We start from the raw sequence: 20,888 nt of genomic DNA, 5'->3' as shown, positions 1-20,888 counted from the left end.
CCATGCAGTGCAACTATCTCATTCTACAGATGAGAAAACTAAGGCCCAGAGAGATGTTGAGTGACTCGCCCAAATCAACCAATGAGTTCACTGTTGGCTCAGGGTAGTGACTCTCCCACAGCTCCGTGAAGTTGCAGTCTCTGTAGAGATCACTACTCTGCCCGGTGGCCTGTTTGCAGATCTCAGTGGAAGGATCTTGGTGTTCTTCCCAGTCACTTGGAAGCGAATCAAAACCTTCACAACAGCTGGACTCTGTGTGACACCCTTTGGTGGTGGTGATCAAAGTCCTCTGCCTGCACTAAACAGCAGCACACTTAGCACACTTGCCAATGAGCAAGTATCTTCCCTGGATTTCAGAGAGTGAAGAGTCCAGGGGATTTCAGGGTCTAGAATAGCACACACTTACTTTGAGGAACTCTCCTCCAACAAATATGAATGTTCAAGTCAGAGCACTGGGTCTGAAAAACAGAGTCCTAGGCCGTAAGTCAGTGTGAAACCCAGGGACATCAGGATAGCTAAGACATAGCTTTCAGTAGAACATTCTGATTCTGCTTTGTGAAAATAAGACCGTGTGTGCCCCACCCTTTTAACATTCTTATTATGCTTCCCAGTTTGGAAAGCTCTTTGACATCCTTATATCTTTTTTTTTTTTTTTTTTTTGGTAACGTTTATTTATTTTGAGAGAGACAGAGCTCAAGTCGGGGAGGGGCAAAGAGGGAGGGAGACACGGAATCCAAAGCAGGCTCCAGGCTCTGAGCTGTCAGCACAGAGCCCGACGCGGGGCTTGAACCCATGAACCATGAGATCATGACCTGAGCCGAAGTCGAACGCTCAACCGACTGAGCCACCCAGGCACCCTGACATTCTTATTTCCTTTTAGTTTTCACAACAACCTTTTGAATATTATTATGATTATATACAGTTGTAAATTCAGCCCAGAGAAGTTAAGTCACTTGGCCAAGGTCTCTCAGCCAAGAAGCAGAAAGTGTATGGGCTATGAATGCAAGCTCAGGTCAGCAAGACTCCAAATCTAGTTATCTTAAGAGCTGCCTTTAAAAAGTCAATTCTTTTCTACTCCGGGGTAGAATTAGAGCAGTTTGCCTACTAAATACTCATGAAATTTATCTTTGGAAAACCAATTCTCCAACAATTCATTATTCAGAGCTGCTACTCCCACTGCTGCTGGTTACGTTAGGTTTGGATCTGCTTAAGGACAAAAATGGGCAATGTATGACTGCTGTGATCTCATTAAGGAGGCACTTTCTGTCAAGAAAGGCAGGAATCTTGCAACCTCTGGGGAAATGAGAAGAAAAAGGGAAGACCCACCTCACCCCCACTGAAGGGTGAAGAAAATGGCTGCTGGTCGAAAACCAGGGTATACGGGCCTCTCTGTTTGAGGACCTCCTTCACCCAAGCCCTGGTGGGGCTTCCTGGTTGAGAAAAGACTAAAGGACAGGGGCCCTGTAGGATTAAATCATTTACAGAGCTGACTGCTGAGTGGTATGGTCCTGGGTGTAAATCTTTTTTTGAATATTTTACTCTTGAGAGGCACTGTCTGTACCAGGGTTTGTTTCTGGGTTTGTTTTTGTTTTTGTTTTTTTAGTTATAACTTTTATTTATTTTATTTTTTATATGTATAATTTAGTGTCAAATTGGTTTCCATACAACACCAAATGGTCATCCCAACAGGTGCCCTCCTCAGTGCCCATCACCCACTCTCCCCTCTCCCCCACCCCCTATCAACCAACCTTCAGTTCTCTTCAGATCATATAAATCTTTTGCCTTGTACCAGGGTTTTTAAATATGAGCCGTGGATACATTTCCAGAAGGATATTAACTTTCCACAGAAAGCTTTTTATTGTGCTACTTAAACTTCCCTGAGCCTCATTTGACCCATCTGTGAAATGAAGATATTTTACAGTTTTGGTTTTGTTTTTTTTTTACACTTCTGTGGAGTCAGTTGCTATGAAATACTAGAGCTTCTATAGAGAAAGGAGCCGCACAAATTCGAGATGTTCGTGCGATCACCAATGTTATTTTTCAGGATAGGAGGAGGAGGGGAATGCCAGTAAACTTTCTCATCATTCCATTAAATTTATCTTTTGAGTGTTCACGTTGTTTTCATTTGTTTACTTTTTTTGGATAATAGAATTTTGTCTTCATAAAGGCTATTAAGTAAAAAAAAAAAAATTTAAATGATAATTATAGTCCAGTCTTGTAATTAGCAGTAATGCACTTTTTATTAAAATTTTGCAGGGCGCCTAGGTGTCTCGTTCAGTTAAGCGTCCAATTCTTAATTTCAGCTCAGGTCATGATCTCACAGTCGTGAGATTGAGCCCCGACTCGGCCTCTGAGCTGAGCATGGAGCCTGCTTAAGATTCTGTCTGTCTGTCTGTCTGTCTGTCTGTCTGTCTCTCTCTCTCTCTGCCCCCTCTCCCTCCTTTACGTGTATGCACTCACCTCTCTCTCTCTCTCTCTCTCTCTCTCAAAAAAGAAAAAGAAAAACATTGCTTTCACAAGAGAGGTATGTTTTTAAGCCTTTCCCCATGAAAATGTACTATTAATTTATTGTTATGTTCTTCACTGTAGGTAAGAGATATAATTTATGTTTTATTTGTATGGATTAGCGTTGCCAGATAAAATACAAGATCCCCAGTGAAATTTGAATTTCAAATATACAATGAAGGAGAATCCAAAATGCAAATTGAACTGGCATCCTGTGTTTTATCTATTAAATCTGGCAACTTGTCTGTAGGTATATCCCCCAGTTCATTATATTGGTAGCGCTCAGTGGCAGCTAATCAAACTGAGGGCCCGAGTCACTATTGATGCTGGGGTCATGCTTTCTCCTGGAGACAGGTGTGAGTAGTTTTAGCTCTGTGCCACCGCAATCCCAAAGATCAGGCGGCTTTCCTGGAAAGATTTTCAGAATCTATTATCAACGTAATCATCATGAAAATATTTGATGAGAGCCCTGCATCACGCTGTATAATAAATTTAAGTAGAAAAGTCAAACCAGTGGTATTTTCATCAGGGCTTTGGATGTCAGGAGAAAATAGTTCCACGCTCAGCGAATATAGATAGGTCTGTTTGGGGCTGTGTTAAATCCAATTGTGTGGAGGTTCTGAATAATCAGGAGTGACAGCATAAGCACTTTCTCTTCAAAGTGATTTTACAGAAAGCATTATTTCCTAAGGAAAGTACACATATAGCCCTCATAATGCTGAAAGAGCACTAATGTATCAATTTATTGGTGCTGGTGTCATGAGCCGGAGTTGCAAATTGTATTCAGATTTTCAACTTCACTGGCAGTTGCTGTTGGGGGAAGTTCCCTTCCCATGATAAAGCTTATTTCAAAAAAATTCTGGAACATTTTTGTAGTTCCCATGTGAGAGAGCCTTCAAGGCTCCTCACAGAAGGTTCTAACTTCACTTTGAGAAGCCAACTCAAACATGATGAAAAACAATGGTTTAGTTTTCCTCAATAAAAAGGGGGGGAAAAAAGAATTCGAGTTGGGCTATGTAATTTCAGCTTCCCTAAATAAGCCCTTTGGAAAGTTGTGGGGGGATCAAGCGTGTGATTTTGGTCTTGGCACACAACTTTGGAACTAACTTTTTTTTTTTTTTTTTACGTCTACCATGGATTTTCATAACGGATTTCTTCCCTGTACGATTTGTTCCATAGCTAAGTAATGGGTCTGATGTGGATGCCAAATTTTTCAACAACTTTTACTTTCCAGAGGAGGGTTAAATAGTTCTCTTAATAACTTGAAAGAAAAAAAATGTCAAGGTTTACCACAGTTCTTAGTCACAGGCTAAACGTTTTCAAGAGTTGTATTACTTTGAGCTATTTAGTCTCAAGATCTCCCCCAAGAAGAACAGAGTGTAAGGAGTTCAAAATGGAGTCCTTCTGAAACAGAGATAGCGCTGTTTGCACTGAAGCATGCGTTCGTGTTATCTTGATGTGGTCTTATGTGCTGAATCTTGCTTAGCCCCGTTCATCTGTCACCTGCTCTCCGTAAATCATCTTGGAAGCATCCAGGGTGCTGACTCATGAATCCCTCGTGTTTTCATACAGTTTGTGTTCATTTTGGTGGCGTTCACGGAGCAGCAGCAGTTATTCCCCTTCTGACTTTAATGAGTATGGACAGATAGGTACATTTTGTGGAGGTTTTTTCCTTCCCATAAGAAGTTATGCTTCATGTGAGCCGGCAGAGTCGTTTTCATTAAAAAGTAAACACAGAATCAATGGCCATAGCAAATTAATTGCTCTGGCGCTCAGCTCACTCTTGTCTGAGTAGGTTGGCATCACTCTCTCGTGCCTCAAATCTTCCCCACTCTGCCTCTAAACGCCGTCATCTCCTCTATTTAAAATGAAAACTGAGAGTCTTCTCTCACCCTGTTTAATTACTGTCCACGCTGCTGCTTTTTACCACAGAAAATCAGTAGACGATGCTGGCCGTGCCTGTCATCCACGGATCTGTTGTTCTGGGGTAGGGTCCAGTGCCACTGGCAGCCAAGATTAAGACCGATCCTGCCTCTGCATCACCGTCTCAACAAATGCGTTCCTGGGTACACTGTGAATGATGTGCGTCTCAAGAAGTACACACGGGACGCTTTCTTACCTTTGTCATTGTTTCTTCTCTTCTAGGTATCTCAGTAACGAAGAAGACGCATACATGTAAGTAATGCCTTTTTTTTAACCCAAAGTTTCTGAAGAGTTGGAATTCGCATATGTCTGGCTGCTGTGACCCTTCAAGTATAAACTAATGTTTCAGCTGTGATCCATGGTCAACAGAGGTCATACTTCTCTACCTGTAGTGGTCGGAAGTGGTACATCTCCACCTGTTTGTACTGAGTGTGTGTTCAAGAGAGTCTAGACATGGTCTGATGAATTCTAGTGATTCAAGTCATTAGTCTTCAGAAAAATCATCAAACCTAGTCAGGAGGATCAATTAATTACTTACTGATCACCCCTATTCTGGATCCTTCCACTGGTATGTTTCTAGGAAACATCACCTTGATTTCTTTTAAACTTTGGTCTCCTTTTCCTCACCACTAGTTCACGATTTAGGCCGTTTTGTACTTGTGTCTGTGGAGCAGAGGTACTGACTGGGAATATAGGTGCTGTCGCTCGACCATGAGTGTGGCCCATGAGGGCCCTGGTAAATGGCATTGGTAGTTTGATGTGGAAATGTGCGCTGGAATTACACTCTGTATTCATCCCCACTTCTCAGATTCAACTGCTTTCATCAATTGCCTTCATTCGAACTACACCATAAGTTTACAAACTCACGTCAATGTAAAGTGTTGTGATTTTGCAATCCGAGCAATAATGTTTGACTGTGCTTTGAACCTCAGGATGAAACTAATCCGTCATTGATGCAGGCAGTCAACTTTCACTGTACTTGACCAGCATACTTAGACTTTGAATTAATAGTGTCATCAGAATTAGATAACTATTTTAGACCACAGATATGTGCTACCCATGAGATGTGCTTGGGCATCCTTCTAAGGCAAGCTGTGGAGATATTTATGGCACAATTTAGGGCCGACAAAGATGTGTCCCCAAATATTTCCTAATTACGCTTTTAAAATTTTTGGTTTCATGTGAAACATTTGGGGGAAAAAATCTGTGTAACATCAAAGTAGTTTATCTTGTGCCTCAGTTGATTCTTGAAATCTGCTCTTGGGTTTGTCTGTCTGTCTATCTGTATTTGTAGCAAACAAAAAAAGCAAAACAAAACAAAACAAAAACAAACAAACAAAAGAACACCCCACCAAATTCGATGGTTGCCTGACTCTTAGGGCCCAGTCCTGCAGTCTCTCCACGTGGCTCTCCCATGGGCTTCAATGGAATTTTGTTTGAGGAAAGATGTAAAGGTCGGGTCCGTAATGGACACATGATCAGGACAGCACCTCCATCTCTCAATGCACAGTTCCAGTTGGCTGTCCCTCCATCACGGTAGTCTGTGGCCCTTAGCTTTTTGGGGGTTGTTTTGTCGTCGTTGTTGTTGTTGTTCTTGCTGTTGTCGGTGCATAATTGAGCTCATGATGACTGAGAGATTGACAGTGCAGGAGACTGAAGTCCTCTGTATATCCGCAGGGCAGGCATGGTACAGAGCGCTTCCTTGCACAGCCTTGCCCATGAGCTCGTCCCTGGCCTGGAGGGACCCACTCTAGAGGTGGTAAGTAATTCAGTCTTTCTGCTAGCTCAGTCCTGGGCCTCTCCCGAACAGGAGCGGATGATTATGCCTACTGTTTATGGTGGTTTGGGGTATGGACTCCTGGCCACCTGGCAATACACAGAAAGTCACTGACTATTTGCATTATGACTTGGCTCTTGGATAAGTGGATAAAACCACTAGTTGAACTCCATTGGATACAAAGAGTGCTCCTCAATAAGACAGAGACCAGAGATGTTAGTAACTTATAGACCATCCATCCATGAGGACCTTCAAGGAATTGTCATCCCTGAGACTAATTTCATTTGGCCTATTGCAGAAACAATAACTTGTGGTCACATTTAAAATCATAGAAAGATTTGGATGACAGCATGAGATTGGTGGCTAGTAAAGAAAAACTGGTGTTCCAGGAAGAGGGAATAGAACCAGGTTGGCCCTGCAACAAAGGCTTAACCAACTCCATCAGCTATACCTGCTTTAAAACAAAATCAAGATGTAGCCAGAGTGTGTAGATTTTGACTGCCTTTCTAACTATGGAAAACAGCAGGAAAAGTCTTAGGCATTAAGCATAAAATAAATGTAGAGAGACTTAAAATAAAGCTCGCTTTATGTAATTTAAATATTAAATTGACCCAAAGAGATCAGAAATCATCTTAGTTTTTGTTTGGTGTTTACTTTGATGATTGAGGGGAGAGGGCCCACGATAAAACAGATCAATGACGACTTGAGAAGAATAGCATCTGAGCAGACAGTTGACACAAGACTTTGCACATGCCAAGGAGAAATTGAATTGTCCAAGCTGGCGTGTTAGTGAAAGTCTTCTATGCCACTTAAATGTGGAGATTGTTTTTGTCACCCAACTCAGCAGACAACCCATCATATTTCTGATCTTAGCATCTCTACAGGGCCTACAACTTGTGAGGAGGAAGAAAATCAATCAGTTCTTTCTCCAATAACAGTCACCCAAATGACTTCTTCTTTAGCATCTGTCGGATTTTTCTTGAACACTGAACTGTCCTAACTTGCCTATAAGTTTTCCTAAGATGTTAAATTCCAGCTCCTCTTAAATCATCTTGACATCTGTTCTTCAAAAAGTTTCACTATCAGTGAACTATATGAATTCATTTTTGTACTGTCTCAAGACTTCCATTTTTAGCCAGTGTTCTGGAAACCCTGGTCAGGGCTTGACTACATAATCATCGACAGCTCAAGTCACCCCACATTAGCAATTTCAGTCTGGGTTTCCTAACTGCCCTCACAGAGAGATGGTTCAACTTACAAATTAACATGTACAGTTGCAGAATATATTATCAGACTAGAGTGTCAGCTCACAGGTACACCAGTCAGAGGTGCGAGAACTACAAAATGAACCTGAGTAGATGTGACACCTGATCATATTTTAGGCCACCTTGTTATCTGGAAAGCATAGACATTGCTTCTTTAAAAAAATAAATAAATAAATAAAAGTGCTTTGGGTGAGTTGAGCCAGAAAGTCCCAGGAAGGAAAATCTGATTATTAGCTTCAGAGGAATTCACAAGCGGGGTGTTTGGAGAACTCAAATTCTCCTGAATTCTCGAGAAAGGCACTGGTGGTGTTTGTCATTAACTTTACTTGGCCGGTGGGAGAAGGCAAAGTTTTGGGCCTTCTAGTACTAAGTCATCATGACCAAACTGGTCAAAGAAGGCTTTCATTTGTGATATTCTGCAATTGTTGATAGGAAATGTTGCTGTCGGTTTTGGTATGTGAACAGAAAAGGAAGTGTTTACTTGTGGGGTAGGGATATATCAGATAAGTTTTACACCCTGTTGTAGAATTTCAGTTTAATCTTTGTGGTGATTATATATAGCACCTGTGTTTGGTTGGACACTTTAAAGATTGGTTTTACTTCGGTATTTCACAAGTTTGTTTTGGTCTCTTTCCTGCTGAAGTCGTACCATGTTGGGGAAGTATCTTTTTCATGGCATCAGCTGCTGTTTTGGATTTTATTTGCCAAGGACAACTGGTCATTTGCCCCTGGCTTTTTAATCTAAATCTACCTGGATAGTTCTGCCTACACTAAAATTATAGAAGATGGCAAATTTGGAGGTGAAAAAGTAAAAGAAAAATGCAACAGATCATCTTAGTTGTATCGAGCTGCTAGGAAGTTGAGCATCATGGAGTCAGGAACCTAAGGGAATTTATCAGCCAATCACCACAACGCAGACCCAAAAGACACCAGGTAGGCTCCTGGATGGTTTACAGAGGCAACAGATGATTGTGACTTCTTCCTGTTCTCATTCATGTTTATATTCTTTATTCTTCCTGTTGAAGTCTGTTCTGCTTGCTTTCTTCCCTCAGGATCAGGCACTTACAGTCACATGAAAATTGCAGGGGACTCGGTGAGCAGTCAGAAAAATGTATCTGTTTAATCTGAATTCATGTCAGTTTTCCCCAATAAATAGCAAAATAAAATATGCTTCTGAATCTTCTGAAATATTTCAATTTTAACATGAATAGCCATTAAAGGTAATTGAGGACACTTTCCAATGTTTGCTTACGGTGGGCTAATACCTAACATATAAAATTAAAGTGCTATCTTATTTATAAAGAGATTCTAGCTCTCAATAGTAAAAATATTTTAGTACAAATCAGAATATTTCCTTGAGAAATAATCCTTTGTATCCGTAAAAAGAAAAAAAGTGTTTACCACAGTCATTTAAAGTGGAATAGGTTAATGTATTCACTTTTCACCCCTAGAGACTTGGCTTTGAATTTGACTCAGAGAAAATTAGTTTCGAGGCCTCAACCTCCTCTCCTTAGGCATTTGTTGATATCACAAAACCAACCCAACAATTTGTCACGATTGTTGCCATTTACTCAGGAGGTCCGAGAACTAAAATAACCTTATTTGCTCGTTTTCTTCTCTTGTCCTTGAGGCCATTCCTTTTGATTGTGGACTCTTAACGCCACCAAACTTGGGGCTCACCCATAGGATTTTCACAGTCCAGGAAAACTCAGCAACCATTCTTGGCAAAGCTTATGGAAGGTGCTTTGGTTATATAGTTAATAGGTTGCTGTGGCAACCCACGTGACTCAGGGTGTGACTCATAGTAAGTAGAATTTCAACTGCTGCTGGCAGGGTGTTTCATTAGGACAGGCCTGAAAAGAAGCCACACGAAGTTCTCTTCGTAGGCTTTCATCCAGATTCCATCTACCCATTGAGAAAGAGAAAAGGGGATAATCCAGTGCTCACAAAGTAGCCAGAGGATTCATTTCTTAGCTTGCTGAGGCTACTCTCTGTCCCGGACATAAAGCTGGCTGGTACATTGTCAGAAGTAGATGCTGCCCTCATAGAGGGCTAACCAAATGGACAGCTGTTTACTGATTACCTGCTATGTGCTGACACGTTCTTTGCCCTCAAGGACCTCAAAGACCAGGCTGAAAGTGGGGATGGGGCGGGGGTGGGGTGAGTGGGCTTATATAGTCGCTGAAAACACAAACACCTCGTGTACCATTTGTAAAAGAGACAGCTCACAACTGGAAAGCAGACTGGTAGCTGGACGTGTGGGGGAGGAGAAAAGAATTCCATGATCCGGGATTCGGCTACTGTGATCCAAGCCTACAGAAGGATGAAAGGAAAGGGATAGATTTAACCCTGGGTGCTGAAGGCTCTCCCTGCTGCACATCTCCCATTCTCACCCAAAGTAACACCTGTTCAGTCCCTTCAAGATCATCCAGTTCAGGGAAGTAAAAATCCCTCGTCCTGCCTGAAAATGTTTGCCTTGTTTAGACTCAGCCTGTGTGGCTGTAGCCAACCCTGCCTGAGCTTAACAGGATTTCTGTCTCATCATATTAAGATATAAATGGACTGCACTTGGCCCTGCCACTCAGTTCTTCCAAGGTAGAAGATTTACATAGTCTGAAAACCCACGGTTCATTCCATTAAAAAAACAACAACAACAGAATATTAGCTAAGTGTTTCCATCAGAGCATCCAGTTGACTCAAATTCGCTCTGTTCGTAGACATCAGATCCATGAATTGAATTTGGAAAAGTACTTGTGTTCGCATTTCATAACACAGGTTCACAAGGGTGTATTGAGATGGTGAGGTCACTGTAGGGGGAAGACACAAATGCCTAGCCTATCAGGTGCTAGTATGTACTTGATAGATTATATATTTAATAAACTCTGATACCTAGTTGGGTTGATCTTTAAAGAAGGCTGGGTGTCTATCACAGAGTTTCACGTTACTTTTGTTTCAGTCATGGCAATAATATGGAGTAGCAGTAGAAGTACCCGTAGATGTAGTTAACAGCAGGGTAGGAACTGCCACCCCTGGGGCACCTGGCTGACGCTCAATGGGTTGAGCGTCAGACTTCAGCTCAGGTCATGATCTCACAGTTTGTGAGTTCGAGCCCCACATCGGGCTCTGTGCTGTCAGCACGGAGCCTGTTTTGGATCCTCTCTTTCTCTCTCTCTCTCTCTCTCTCTCTCTCTCTCTCTCTCTCTCTCTATCTTTCTCCCTCCCTCCCTCCCTGTCCCTCTCCCTCCCTCCCTCCCTCAAAAATAAATAAACATTAAAAAAGGAACTGCCACCCCTGAGCAATTAATTCTGATACTCCAGGTGTTGTGTTTAGCACTTTATGTGCATTATCTCATTTAATCTTCTCATCACCTCCATGAGCTCTGTACCACATATGTCCCCAGCTTGTATGAGAAAATTTATCTGAGGGATCAGCAGCATAAAGGAGCAAAAAAACTTGCAAACTCATCCAGCTGGTGACAGGCAGAGCCGGGACGCAGAGAAGATTGAGTCCTCACACGCACAGAAATGCCACACCATTATCTCCAGTATCAGCATTAGGTAACGTCATGGAACACTTACAAAGTGCTAGATGCTTTTCTGAGCACTTTGCACATGTTCGTTTATTTCATCTTTGCCACAACCTTGTGATGTAGGTCTTGCTGCTACCCCACTCTCCAGGTAAAAACTGAGCCCCAGACGTCTCCAACTAGCTAGTATGTGATGGAACAGGATTAAAGCCACTCCACAGAGCCTAAATGCTCCTACAGTAACAGAGTAGACTTCCACTCTAGACTATAGCAAGAAAGTCAAGTGTAACAGCCATTCCTACAACTGATTCAGGTTCTTTAAACGTACAACTATTTTACCTGTAAAGGCTTCTAAGCTTGGTGAACGAACTGATGATAACAAAAAAGGGGGGGGGGAATGTTATTCCTACTATATGAAAAAATTCATGTAAACAAAGCAGTGTGCATAAAACCATGCAGGCTTCTTACTTTAAAATGATCATTACTTCTCTTTTTAACAATCTAACCTAATTTGGCAAAGAACTGGCATCCACTTAATATCACTGTTCGTACAACTCAACTGATTCTGTAATAGTTCAAAATGGTTACTTTTGATTCTAAGATACTTATGTCCCCCACAATAATAGTAAAGTGTATTTCTTTTGGCATGAATCCATTTTTCACTGCAACTAAGTCTTTAATAATGGACCTTAATAACATATATAATAAATTTGTGCATTATTCTTTTGTCAGACCAACTGATAATTCATGTATAGCTTTCATTACCACTAAGAGGTGGTATGATTCAGGACACTGTGGTTTCCCTGAACCCTAACCAAAAACAAACAAAACCATGAAGGCAACAAGAATGCCCAGAGGGTTGAAATATGTATCAAAACCATCCATACGAGAATTAAACATCTAGGTTTTGAGTATGCTTATGCTTACCTGAATTTAGAATTGGATTTATGGTTATATCAGCTTCTCTGTTTTTTGGGATCTGCATCCAAAGGAATAAAAACAGAGGAAAAACAGATGCCAATGTGTTTGAAATATGAAAAAAGTTATTGTTGTACATTAATTTCTTTATAAATTACACAAAATTTTTTGTAGCAACTCTGTCAGCTACTCTGCCAGGAAATTAGTTTATTTGTAGTCACATGGTCCCTTTTGATTGTAATTGATGCCTGTATCTGCATATTATGGTAACTAAGGTTCTGATTTCCAACCTACCCAATTACCCTTTTTCCTGGGGCTTCCCAGGATTCCTTACAGTGGAATTTTCTCCACCTACTTCACCTCCACCTCTGAGTAAAGTTTGTCTATGTAGGAGTGATAGCTTTTCCCTTGTTTTACTTTGTTGGTCTCCTAGGTAAAACTCCTAATGTCTTAAGTAGTTAACAGCCAAGCATAATGACTGGAAGGCATATTGAGGAGTAGAAAATGCTCGAGTGTGTAGGATTAAGCTTCAGATTCAGCAAAAGAGACTCCGTAAATCTTTGCTTAAAATTTTGTTTTTTGGGGCGCCTGGGTGGCTCAGTCAGTTAAGTATCTGACTTCGGCTCAGGTCATGATCTTGTGGATTGCCAGTCTGAGCCCCATGTCGGGCTCTGTGCTGACAGCTCAGAGCCTGGAGCCTGCTTCGGATTCTGTGTCTCCCTCTGTTTCTGCTCCTCCCCCTCTCACACTCTGTCTCTCTCTCACTCTCAAAAATAAACATTTAAAAAATAAAAATAAAATAAAATAAATAAAATCTGTTTTCGTAGGAGAGAGGGAGGAAATTGTATGGTAGGTAACCCAGATACCTGTAATACTAAGATTTAAGGAAGGAAAGCTGGAAAGCAGACCACAGGTACGCCCTGTAGAAAGAGCATGGGGCTGGGGGTCAGACTGATCTTTTTAGCTTGGTATTTCCAACCCCTCTTCTGTGCCTAGCACTGTGTTAGGTATAGAAAGTTTAAGTCATAACCCTCACTCTCTAATAGCTTAGTCTGCATCTGAGGAGAAAGGGCAGACCTGTTTGAGCAACCTGTAGTAATGAAGGAATTGCAGGAAAATGCAGGGTTATGATGCAAGTCGGATTATCTGTATGCATTGGGGATGCTAGTAGTGAGCTGAGCTTGTTCTGGAATGGTAGCAATGATTAGGTGTTTGATCAGGTGGATCAAGGCAGGGAGGGGGGGGCAGTGGAGGATGATTGTGTAGACCTGTCTGACTAGAATAGAGTATTAACAAGGAAAAGGAAGGACAAGAAGAACAGTGGTAAGGTTCTGGCTTTATCTCAGGACCAATGGGGAGCCACAGAATGTGTGTGAAAAATACACTGACCTTTAAATAATGCTTTTATTGCCACGGTCATTTAGTGAGCGTTACATAAAGCAGACGTTCCATACTTCAGTCCCGTCTCCGAAATCAGACAGAATTCTCATCCTTAGATAGAGGTTCTTCTCTGGCCTTTCTTCTGATTAACTGTATAGCGGAAATGCTCATTGAGCAGGACAGATCTAGTCCGAAAAGAGAAGGCTGTTCTGATTATTAAAGAAAAAAGAGTGTTTTATTTTTTCTCCATCTTCCCAGTTTCAAGGTCTAATTGTAAGACCAGTTCTTGCCATTTCATTGAAATCAGAGGAATGAAATAAGCCTAAAAAATATATATGCACTTTGAATTGTGTGGCTGATGGTTCTCCTTGCTTTCTTTCATTCCTACTGTTAATTGGATCCTACTGTAATACCAGGAGCCTATGTCTTTCCGACCCATTATAACTCGACCATATGTAGCTTTGTAAAAATTTGAAGCCCAGGTTCCACATCTTGTTCACACCTTAGGCAGGCAAAGTAGACTGTATTGACTGTGACGTTTTCATCAGCACAAAGAATTCTCTCCCTCACACGGCTAGACAATACAAGAGGATGATTGTACTTCCTTTTCTCTTGTGGGTATTTCTTAATTTTCCAAGAATGAGTCTCTATTGTTTCACTTAAAGAACAGTAAGATTCAAATGAAGCATTTTCATCAGCTGCATGTTCACAGAAGTCTTCAGGATATAATGAACTATAGCGCATTACCTTTTCTGTCTCTCTGAACGTGGTATCTATCTTTTTGTGTCGACAAAACTGAAAATTCACTTTCCCTCCCCAAGTTGGGGCATCGGGATAATTGATTGTTACCAGTCTCTGCTGTTAGTAGACAAGATAACACCAGTGCCTCTGGAGAACGGGTAAAAACTAAACTCTGTCCCCTGAGGCCAATGAAATCGCTGTTTGGTCCCTTGTGTGAAACTTCCTAATAACTTAACTGGGCAGCCTCTGGGTCCCTGGAGGGTTTCTCCACAAGAGTATTCCCTCTCTTTGTTAAGATTGCTTATTAAAAATGATTTTATAATGAAGTTGCCTCAAATAGCTGCTCTTTTCCTGGTTGTCCTTGAAGCTGTGGTGAAGAATCTTAGAGACAACTGTCTAGGGTTTTCCTCCTTGTTAAAAACTTCTCTCTTACCACTGTTACTCTTGATTTTTAAGGAGACAAAGTCTAACTGACACAAGTCCCTCTCCGGTTGATTATGTCGCTTAAAACCCTGTGCAAGGCATTATTGGTAGTTAAGCTTGTCATTTGGGCTCAGGAATCGAATTGATCTACATGGATGGAGGACATTTAAGTCTGCAGTGGGAACAAGGCTGTCGGGCTTCCCCGGAAGAGCAGTGGCTGGGGAATGCTCTTGCTAATTCTGCCCCTGACTCCATCACAACAATGATATCCAATTATTTTCTCTCTTTGGTCCTAGATTTCTCCTATCTGCAAACTAACCAGTTTCCTGCCATGAGGAACTGTCATGAAGAGGAATCAAATAATAATAAAAAAAAAATTAGTAGTGCATTCTTTTCTATCCATGCTCTGTATAAGTTCAAAGACTTCTAATAAATGTAGGCAATTGGAAGAATCAGGGTGTTGTTGTGGTTGTTGTTGTTGTTGCTGTCCACATCATCGGCTTGGCTCTTTGGCTTGAAGAGGCTTCAATATGCTGGTGTATTTAATATGAAGAAAGATAAAGCAGATGTCAATAGGGCTTACCATTGGGAACATCTACTTCAGACTTGGTGTCCCAATGGCCAGGTGACTCAGGAAACGGCAAACCATATAAAGTTGTTAGTGACAGATGCCGCTTGAAATATTTTTCTAACTCGAAAGCTTGTCAGGCGGTAAATCTACAGAGCAGAGTGTTCAAGATGCAGGTCAGCCCTCCTTTGGCTTTGTGAGTACAGTACATCACCAAGAGTCAGAGGGACCATCATGAGTCTTTTAGTAGAGAGATCAGTGTGGTCCAGTTGTGCTAAGAATTACTGTGCGCTAAGCTGTGCTAAGAACATGCCTTGGCTAAACTCTGTCCTCTAAGACCAGGTGTGTTAGAAAATACTGTCTTTGTACTCAGCAAGTCCTGTTCCCTCCTTTCTCAAATAAAAAGAAGAAAAGAAAAAGAAAACCGATGACCTGCTCTGGATTCCCATTGCCAGCAGGATCTTCTCATTCCCCCTCCTTAATAACCTCGTAGGGCTTTCCGTTGCCTCGGGAGTCTACACTTCTTAGTATGGCTCTCAAGGGCTTTAGCAATCTGATCTTAATATTTCCACCGCTCCTTCCTTGCCTTGTAGGCTGGCAGTTTCTGCCATCCTCGGTGACCAGTTTCTACACGACTGTACAGGGGGCATACCTCAGTGCCTTTGCTTCTGTTGTATCTTGTTTGTCCTGGAATGTCCTGCACCAACTGCTGCACCTGTAGAATTCTTATTGCTCCACCAAAGGCCAATACAAATAGCATCTGCCATGAAAAGCCTTCTCCAACTCCCACCCTCTTTGTTAAACTATTAACTGCAGCTTCCCTGCTCCCACAGTACATTATTAAGGTGGCAGTACAGAAAGTATATTGTAAATCGTTGTTGTTTATGTAGCTTTGTCCTAGATATGGTTTAATTATCTTTATATCCCTTAGGCTTAGCAGAATGATTGGTATCTACTATGTGTTCATTTAATATCTGTATATTTTAAATAAGTGTGTGTGTGTCTGTGTGTGTGTGTACAGACACAACATTATGACCTCCCGTTCTTCTTGCACATTTGAGGCTAGGGAAGAATAATGATCTTTTCGTTATTAACAGCTGAAAGGAAGAACAGATATTTAATATTTGAAATTGTATTGTGAGATTCATACTATATTATTTTGGAAACCAATACTGCAACTCAAAGGGCTTCTTGATGTCTGGCAACTTACCATACGTATCTCGAGTCTCAGTTCTAGCACTGCTCGCTTCAAAGTTTTGGTTTCTTTTGTTAATATTTAAGTCAGAATCTCATCCAGAAGGCTTAAAAGTACATATTTTTATTCTAAGATGAAAAACATGTTACTTTTCTGAGTGACCTCTTAAGCACCATTTGTTTGCATTATCAATACAAGATTTTATAAACCAGATGATCAACTCTATAGAGTACAAAGTGAAGAGTCATTTTCACTTACCTTTGGCATCTATTTAAAGGCAGAGGAGGGGTGCCTGGGTGGCTCAGTCGGTTGAGCGTCCGACTTCAGCTCAGGTCATGATCTCACAGCTCATGAGTTCAAACCCCATGTTGGGCTCTGTGCTGACAGCTCAGAGCCTGGAGTTTGCTTCGGATTCTGTGTCTCCCTCTTTCGCTGTGCCCCTCCCTCATTCATGTTCTGTCTCTCTCTCAAGAATAAATAAAACATTAAAAAATAAATAAATAAAGGCAGAGGAGAAAACATATCTTTGAGAGCAAAGCATTGGCCGTTCTTTCCACCCATGGAGAGAGTACCTTCTATCAAGGAAAATATCCTACGTTTGTCTGATCTATAGAGGGAAAAGCGATCCTAATGTGTTAAACAATTTGGGAAGTGGATGTCTTGATAATCCTAGATTATTCACTGAGTCTTAAGGTAAATTCCAGAAGTAAATGGCATTTATTTGTTCAAAGTCCAAACACGTGACATTGCTATGTTTGTCTGGCCTGGAATGTAAGTATGTTTCCTTAGCTTCGCAGGGACCAATGATTTCACAACGCTGGCCCTCTTCAGAAGTAGCTGCACACAGCCATGCCTTCCGTCTGCTCTTCCTTGCAGTCCTCTGCCTTTTCAGCTTTCTGAGCAGCTTCTTCACTTCTTTTGTTTGTAACTCTTTCTGGAGTCCAAACAAGAGGAGCCAAATCATCCCCTGCAGTATCAATTCCTTGAGTGGAAACCTTGCTTTGTAAATGAGAGGGTGAGATGTGACCCAATAACAGAGTCTATTTTTATTTTAATTTTAATTTATTTCCTGGTGGCCCTTTATGCCTCCTTAGGCGATGACCTAACCAATTCTATCTTAACACTGATTTTTTTGTTTCTTCCAAGGTCAAAAAGCACGTTGGAATCATTATGACAGGAGAGTAAATGTTTTCTTGCCTCTAATGGAAAGTCCATCTCTTCATATGAAATGTAAAGTCCGGTTTTCGCAGCTTTACGAAGCGCAGCCTTTCTCTCGTGAGGCTTCTATTAGCAAGCTAACAGAGAACAGGGGGAAGAAAGATCTTTGATTTTTGATGGAAACACCATCTCTTGTAATCTCTTTCATCCCTCTCCTTTCTCAGATGGGAGTCTTTAATAACGCAGCCAAAGGAGCTGTCTTCATTTTGTGCTACAGTTTCACATAGCAAAGTGCAAGCAAAAGTCAAAACTGTCCTAGAAGGCGCTCAACCTGTGGTTTTCCAGGTTGGAAAAGGGAAAGCTGTTACACCATCACACGTAGACATGTGTCCCCATACTACCCCCCCCCCCCCCCCCCCCCCCCCCAAAAAAAAAAAAAAAAAAGTTCTGGCTGTTAGCTCTAAATCAAAGAACTTTCCATGGCCTGATTTGTGGAAGTTACCTAATCCTACCTATAATTGGGGTGATTTGAGAGATGGGAAAATGTTCTCATTTTCATTATGGGAGTCACTGGGGGACAGTGTCATTGAGAAGAATATGTTCTTTTTGCCCTAAATTGCTTTACCTGAGATGCTATTGGTATGTTTCACTTAAGTTACATTTCTAATGAACAAAATGACCAGTGTGGGTCCCTTTCTCAGAGACTCTACTAGTGCTTAAGCTAGTCTTTAATGCTCAGTGAGCTTTCCTTCATTCCATCTCAGAGTTTTACTCCTAAGGAAAAATTCTAGAGGGTTGAGTTAATATGCCCCTGGAACACAGAAGAGTCAGCTTCTAACATTCTGCATATGGTCGAAGGATCTACATACTGTCCATGATTCGTCTATGTTAATACAATGGTAATACCTCATCATAAAGTTTTTTACATTGTATGATCGCCATTGAGTGAACTCACCTTGTAATGCCAGACTTCGGAAACTTCTGGAACCAACCCTCTTGGCACAGAGGCTGGGCTGGATCTACCCCACAGTGAATAAAGTGAAGTTCTCCCATAGTCTCATCTAAAATTCACAATTTCTCCCAGCTTGTCACCCCTACCATTAAATAAATTGGGCTGAGATTGGGTTCCCCAGAGAGTAGACTCTGAGATTTACATAGAGGAAGTTGATCAGGGAGTGCTTCTAGGAACAACACCTGTGAGGGGTGAAGGACACTGCTTTGGGCAGGAGAAACTGAACTATCATGCATTTGTAGCCTGAGTTCAGCAGATGCAGCAGGGAGATGAGAAGCAGGGGTAACCCTTGAGAGATGTCCTAAATCGAGGCGAGGAGGCTGGATATTTTACCCTGCATCACCCAGCCACCGGATGCCAGCTGCCCACAGGAAAAGACATAATATTGGGCAAGGCAGCTCCCTTTAGCTAAAAGCAAGTCTCAGTTGTGAGCCACTGACAGTCAACACTCAAGGCCCCCAAGGAGAATAAGGATCTCAGTCCTGGTGGCAGCAAAGGATTTGGGTGGCATGCCACAGTATCATTATACAGGGGCCAAAAAAGACATTAAATTTCACTTTTGGGGAAAAATGTTTCCTGTGTTTGAAATGACACACATTTTATTGCTTAGCTAGGATGTAAACTAATAAAAATATATGCTTGGCCTCAGCATTATGGTATACCAGAATTGCAAATGCTGAAGAAAAAAATAGTATTTTTTTTTTCTGTTGAATAAGATTCTTCGTTAGAATTTCTGGTCCTGGATGTGTGTGTTATAAATCATATGTTTGTGCAATTTCACGTAATGTTTTATTTTTCCACACATGGACATTCCAGAGAGTTAACACATTTTTCTCAATTATAAAAATAAATAACACATTTCCAACTCTTTTGGCTCATGTAAAATGAATTCATATAGGAATAAAGAGAATGCTTACAAAGAACTAGTTATACATATTACCTGTTACTTTTTGGATTTTGACAGTCTACTGTCTTACATTTGAGGTACAGTATCTAAGTATATTGCAGGGCCTATTTGTGTATATAGTATCTCTCTTTTTATGAAATTCCACCCTCGTTTTGCCTGTTAGCAACTACTTGCAGGATTAAGCTGGAGATTAGTGGTGGCTGCAAAGATGAGAACCATCATGAGCCAATAATCCCATCCCCCAACTATTGCCTTCTAAGAAAAAGCTTCTCAGTAGTAATTAGTGATAAAGTACAGAATGAGTTTTTGTTTCATTCCTCAGAATTTTCACATAAACTCTGATTTAGTGAAATTTGACTTCAATTTTAATTCTGAGAATAAGAAATCCCAGGGGCGCCTGGGTGGCTCAGTCGGTTGGGCATCCGACTTCGGCTCAGGTCATGATCTCACAGTCTGTGAGTTTGAGCCCCGCGTCAGGCTCTGTGCTCACAGCTCAGAGCCTGGAGCCTGCTTTGGAGTCTGTGTCTCCCTCTCTCTCTGCCCCTCCCCTGCTCATGCTCTGTTTCTCTCTGTCTCAAAAATAAATAAAAACATTTTAAAATTTTTTAAAAAAAGAAAAGAATAAGAGATCCCAATATGAGAAAAAGCAATCCAAACTGTGTTCGTGGAGTACTGTAGAAAGAACTGAGTGTTTCCACTCTTTCCACCTTGCTTCAAAATACATCTCCCAATACCAACGCCAACGTTCTAAAGCTCCAAATTTTTCTTCATGGAATTGCCATAGTTTAGAATACCCCTCTTCCCTCCAGAACCAGAAGCTTGAGACACCTTGCAGATCTGAACAAGGGCTTTCCAGTTTCACAGATCCTGAAGTTTCAGACAAGTATCTGAACTTGTAGAGTTCAGATAGAGTCAGGGTTTATCTAAATGGAATTCAATCTGTATTGCTTTCCTGGATTTAGTTTCTATGCCTCTGCTTGGAAAGGAGGGGCCCTTTCAGGTTGATAATGAAGTTAATTCAGATTATTCTTTCCTTTACTCAAAGAGAATCAATAGATTGGAGAAACTCTTTACCTGGTCTAAAAGCTTCCATGGTTCCAACAGCTCCTACCTGGGAACATCCCCAGCCATTCTTTTGGAGATCCCTGTGTCTGAGCCCTGTGAAAGCGATTCTGATGGTGCCCGTGGACATCAGTGGCAGCCTGATCTGTGTGGCCTGGGTATTACCATAATAATTACAAGGTCCTGACAGCAGCTTTTCAAGTGGCAAAATTATTGGGAGGACAGTCTCCTGTAACTCACTCTTGGGAGAGGAGTGGAGTCCCCTGTATGCTCTACCAAGTAACCCATCTAAATTTGCCCTTTCACAGATGTCTGATCCATCCCATCCAATGACATGCATTGTGTAACCACTCCACTTCTTTAGAAAACATACTGATAGTGTAAATTACAGTGGTTTTTTAATATAAAGGTAGCTAATGAGCTGAAATGCATTATGATTGCTATTTCAATGGACAGGATGAATCTGCTCCTTAATTTTTTCCTTGCAGGGGGGGGCGACTCTCTTCTCTCTCTCTCTCTCTCTCTCT

The 20,888-nt window shown here is 41.3% G+C and overlaps 1 protein-coding gene across 2 annotated transcripts in view; it reads left to right on the top strand.

Annotated features, from left to right (window-relative positions):
* Positions 1 to 20,888, top strand: part of RORA (RAR related orphan receptor A) — a 711,367-nt gene that overhangs the window by 525,677 nt on the left and 164,802 nt on the right. For both annotated transcript variants that reach the window (XM_049611700.1, XM_049611701.1), the window contains exon 2: positions 4,651 to 4,680. In XM_049611700.1, the coding sequence (XP_049467657.1) occupies positions 4,651 to 4,680 (30 nt within the window). The remainder of the gene's footprint in view (positions 1 to 4,650; positions 4,681 to 20,888) is intronic.

Source organism: Panthera uncia, assembly GCF_023721935.1.
Source record: "Panthera uncia isolate 11264 chromosome B3 unlocalized genomic scaffold, Puncia_PCG_1.0 HiC_scaffold_1, whole genome shotgun sequence".
Lineage (NCBI taxonomy): Eukaryota > Metazoa > Chordata > Mammalia > Carnivora > Felidae > Panthera > Panthera uncia.
Note: the sequence above shows the minus strand (reverse complement) of the source record. Positions and strands in the feature narration are given on the sequence as shown.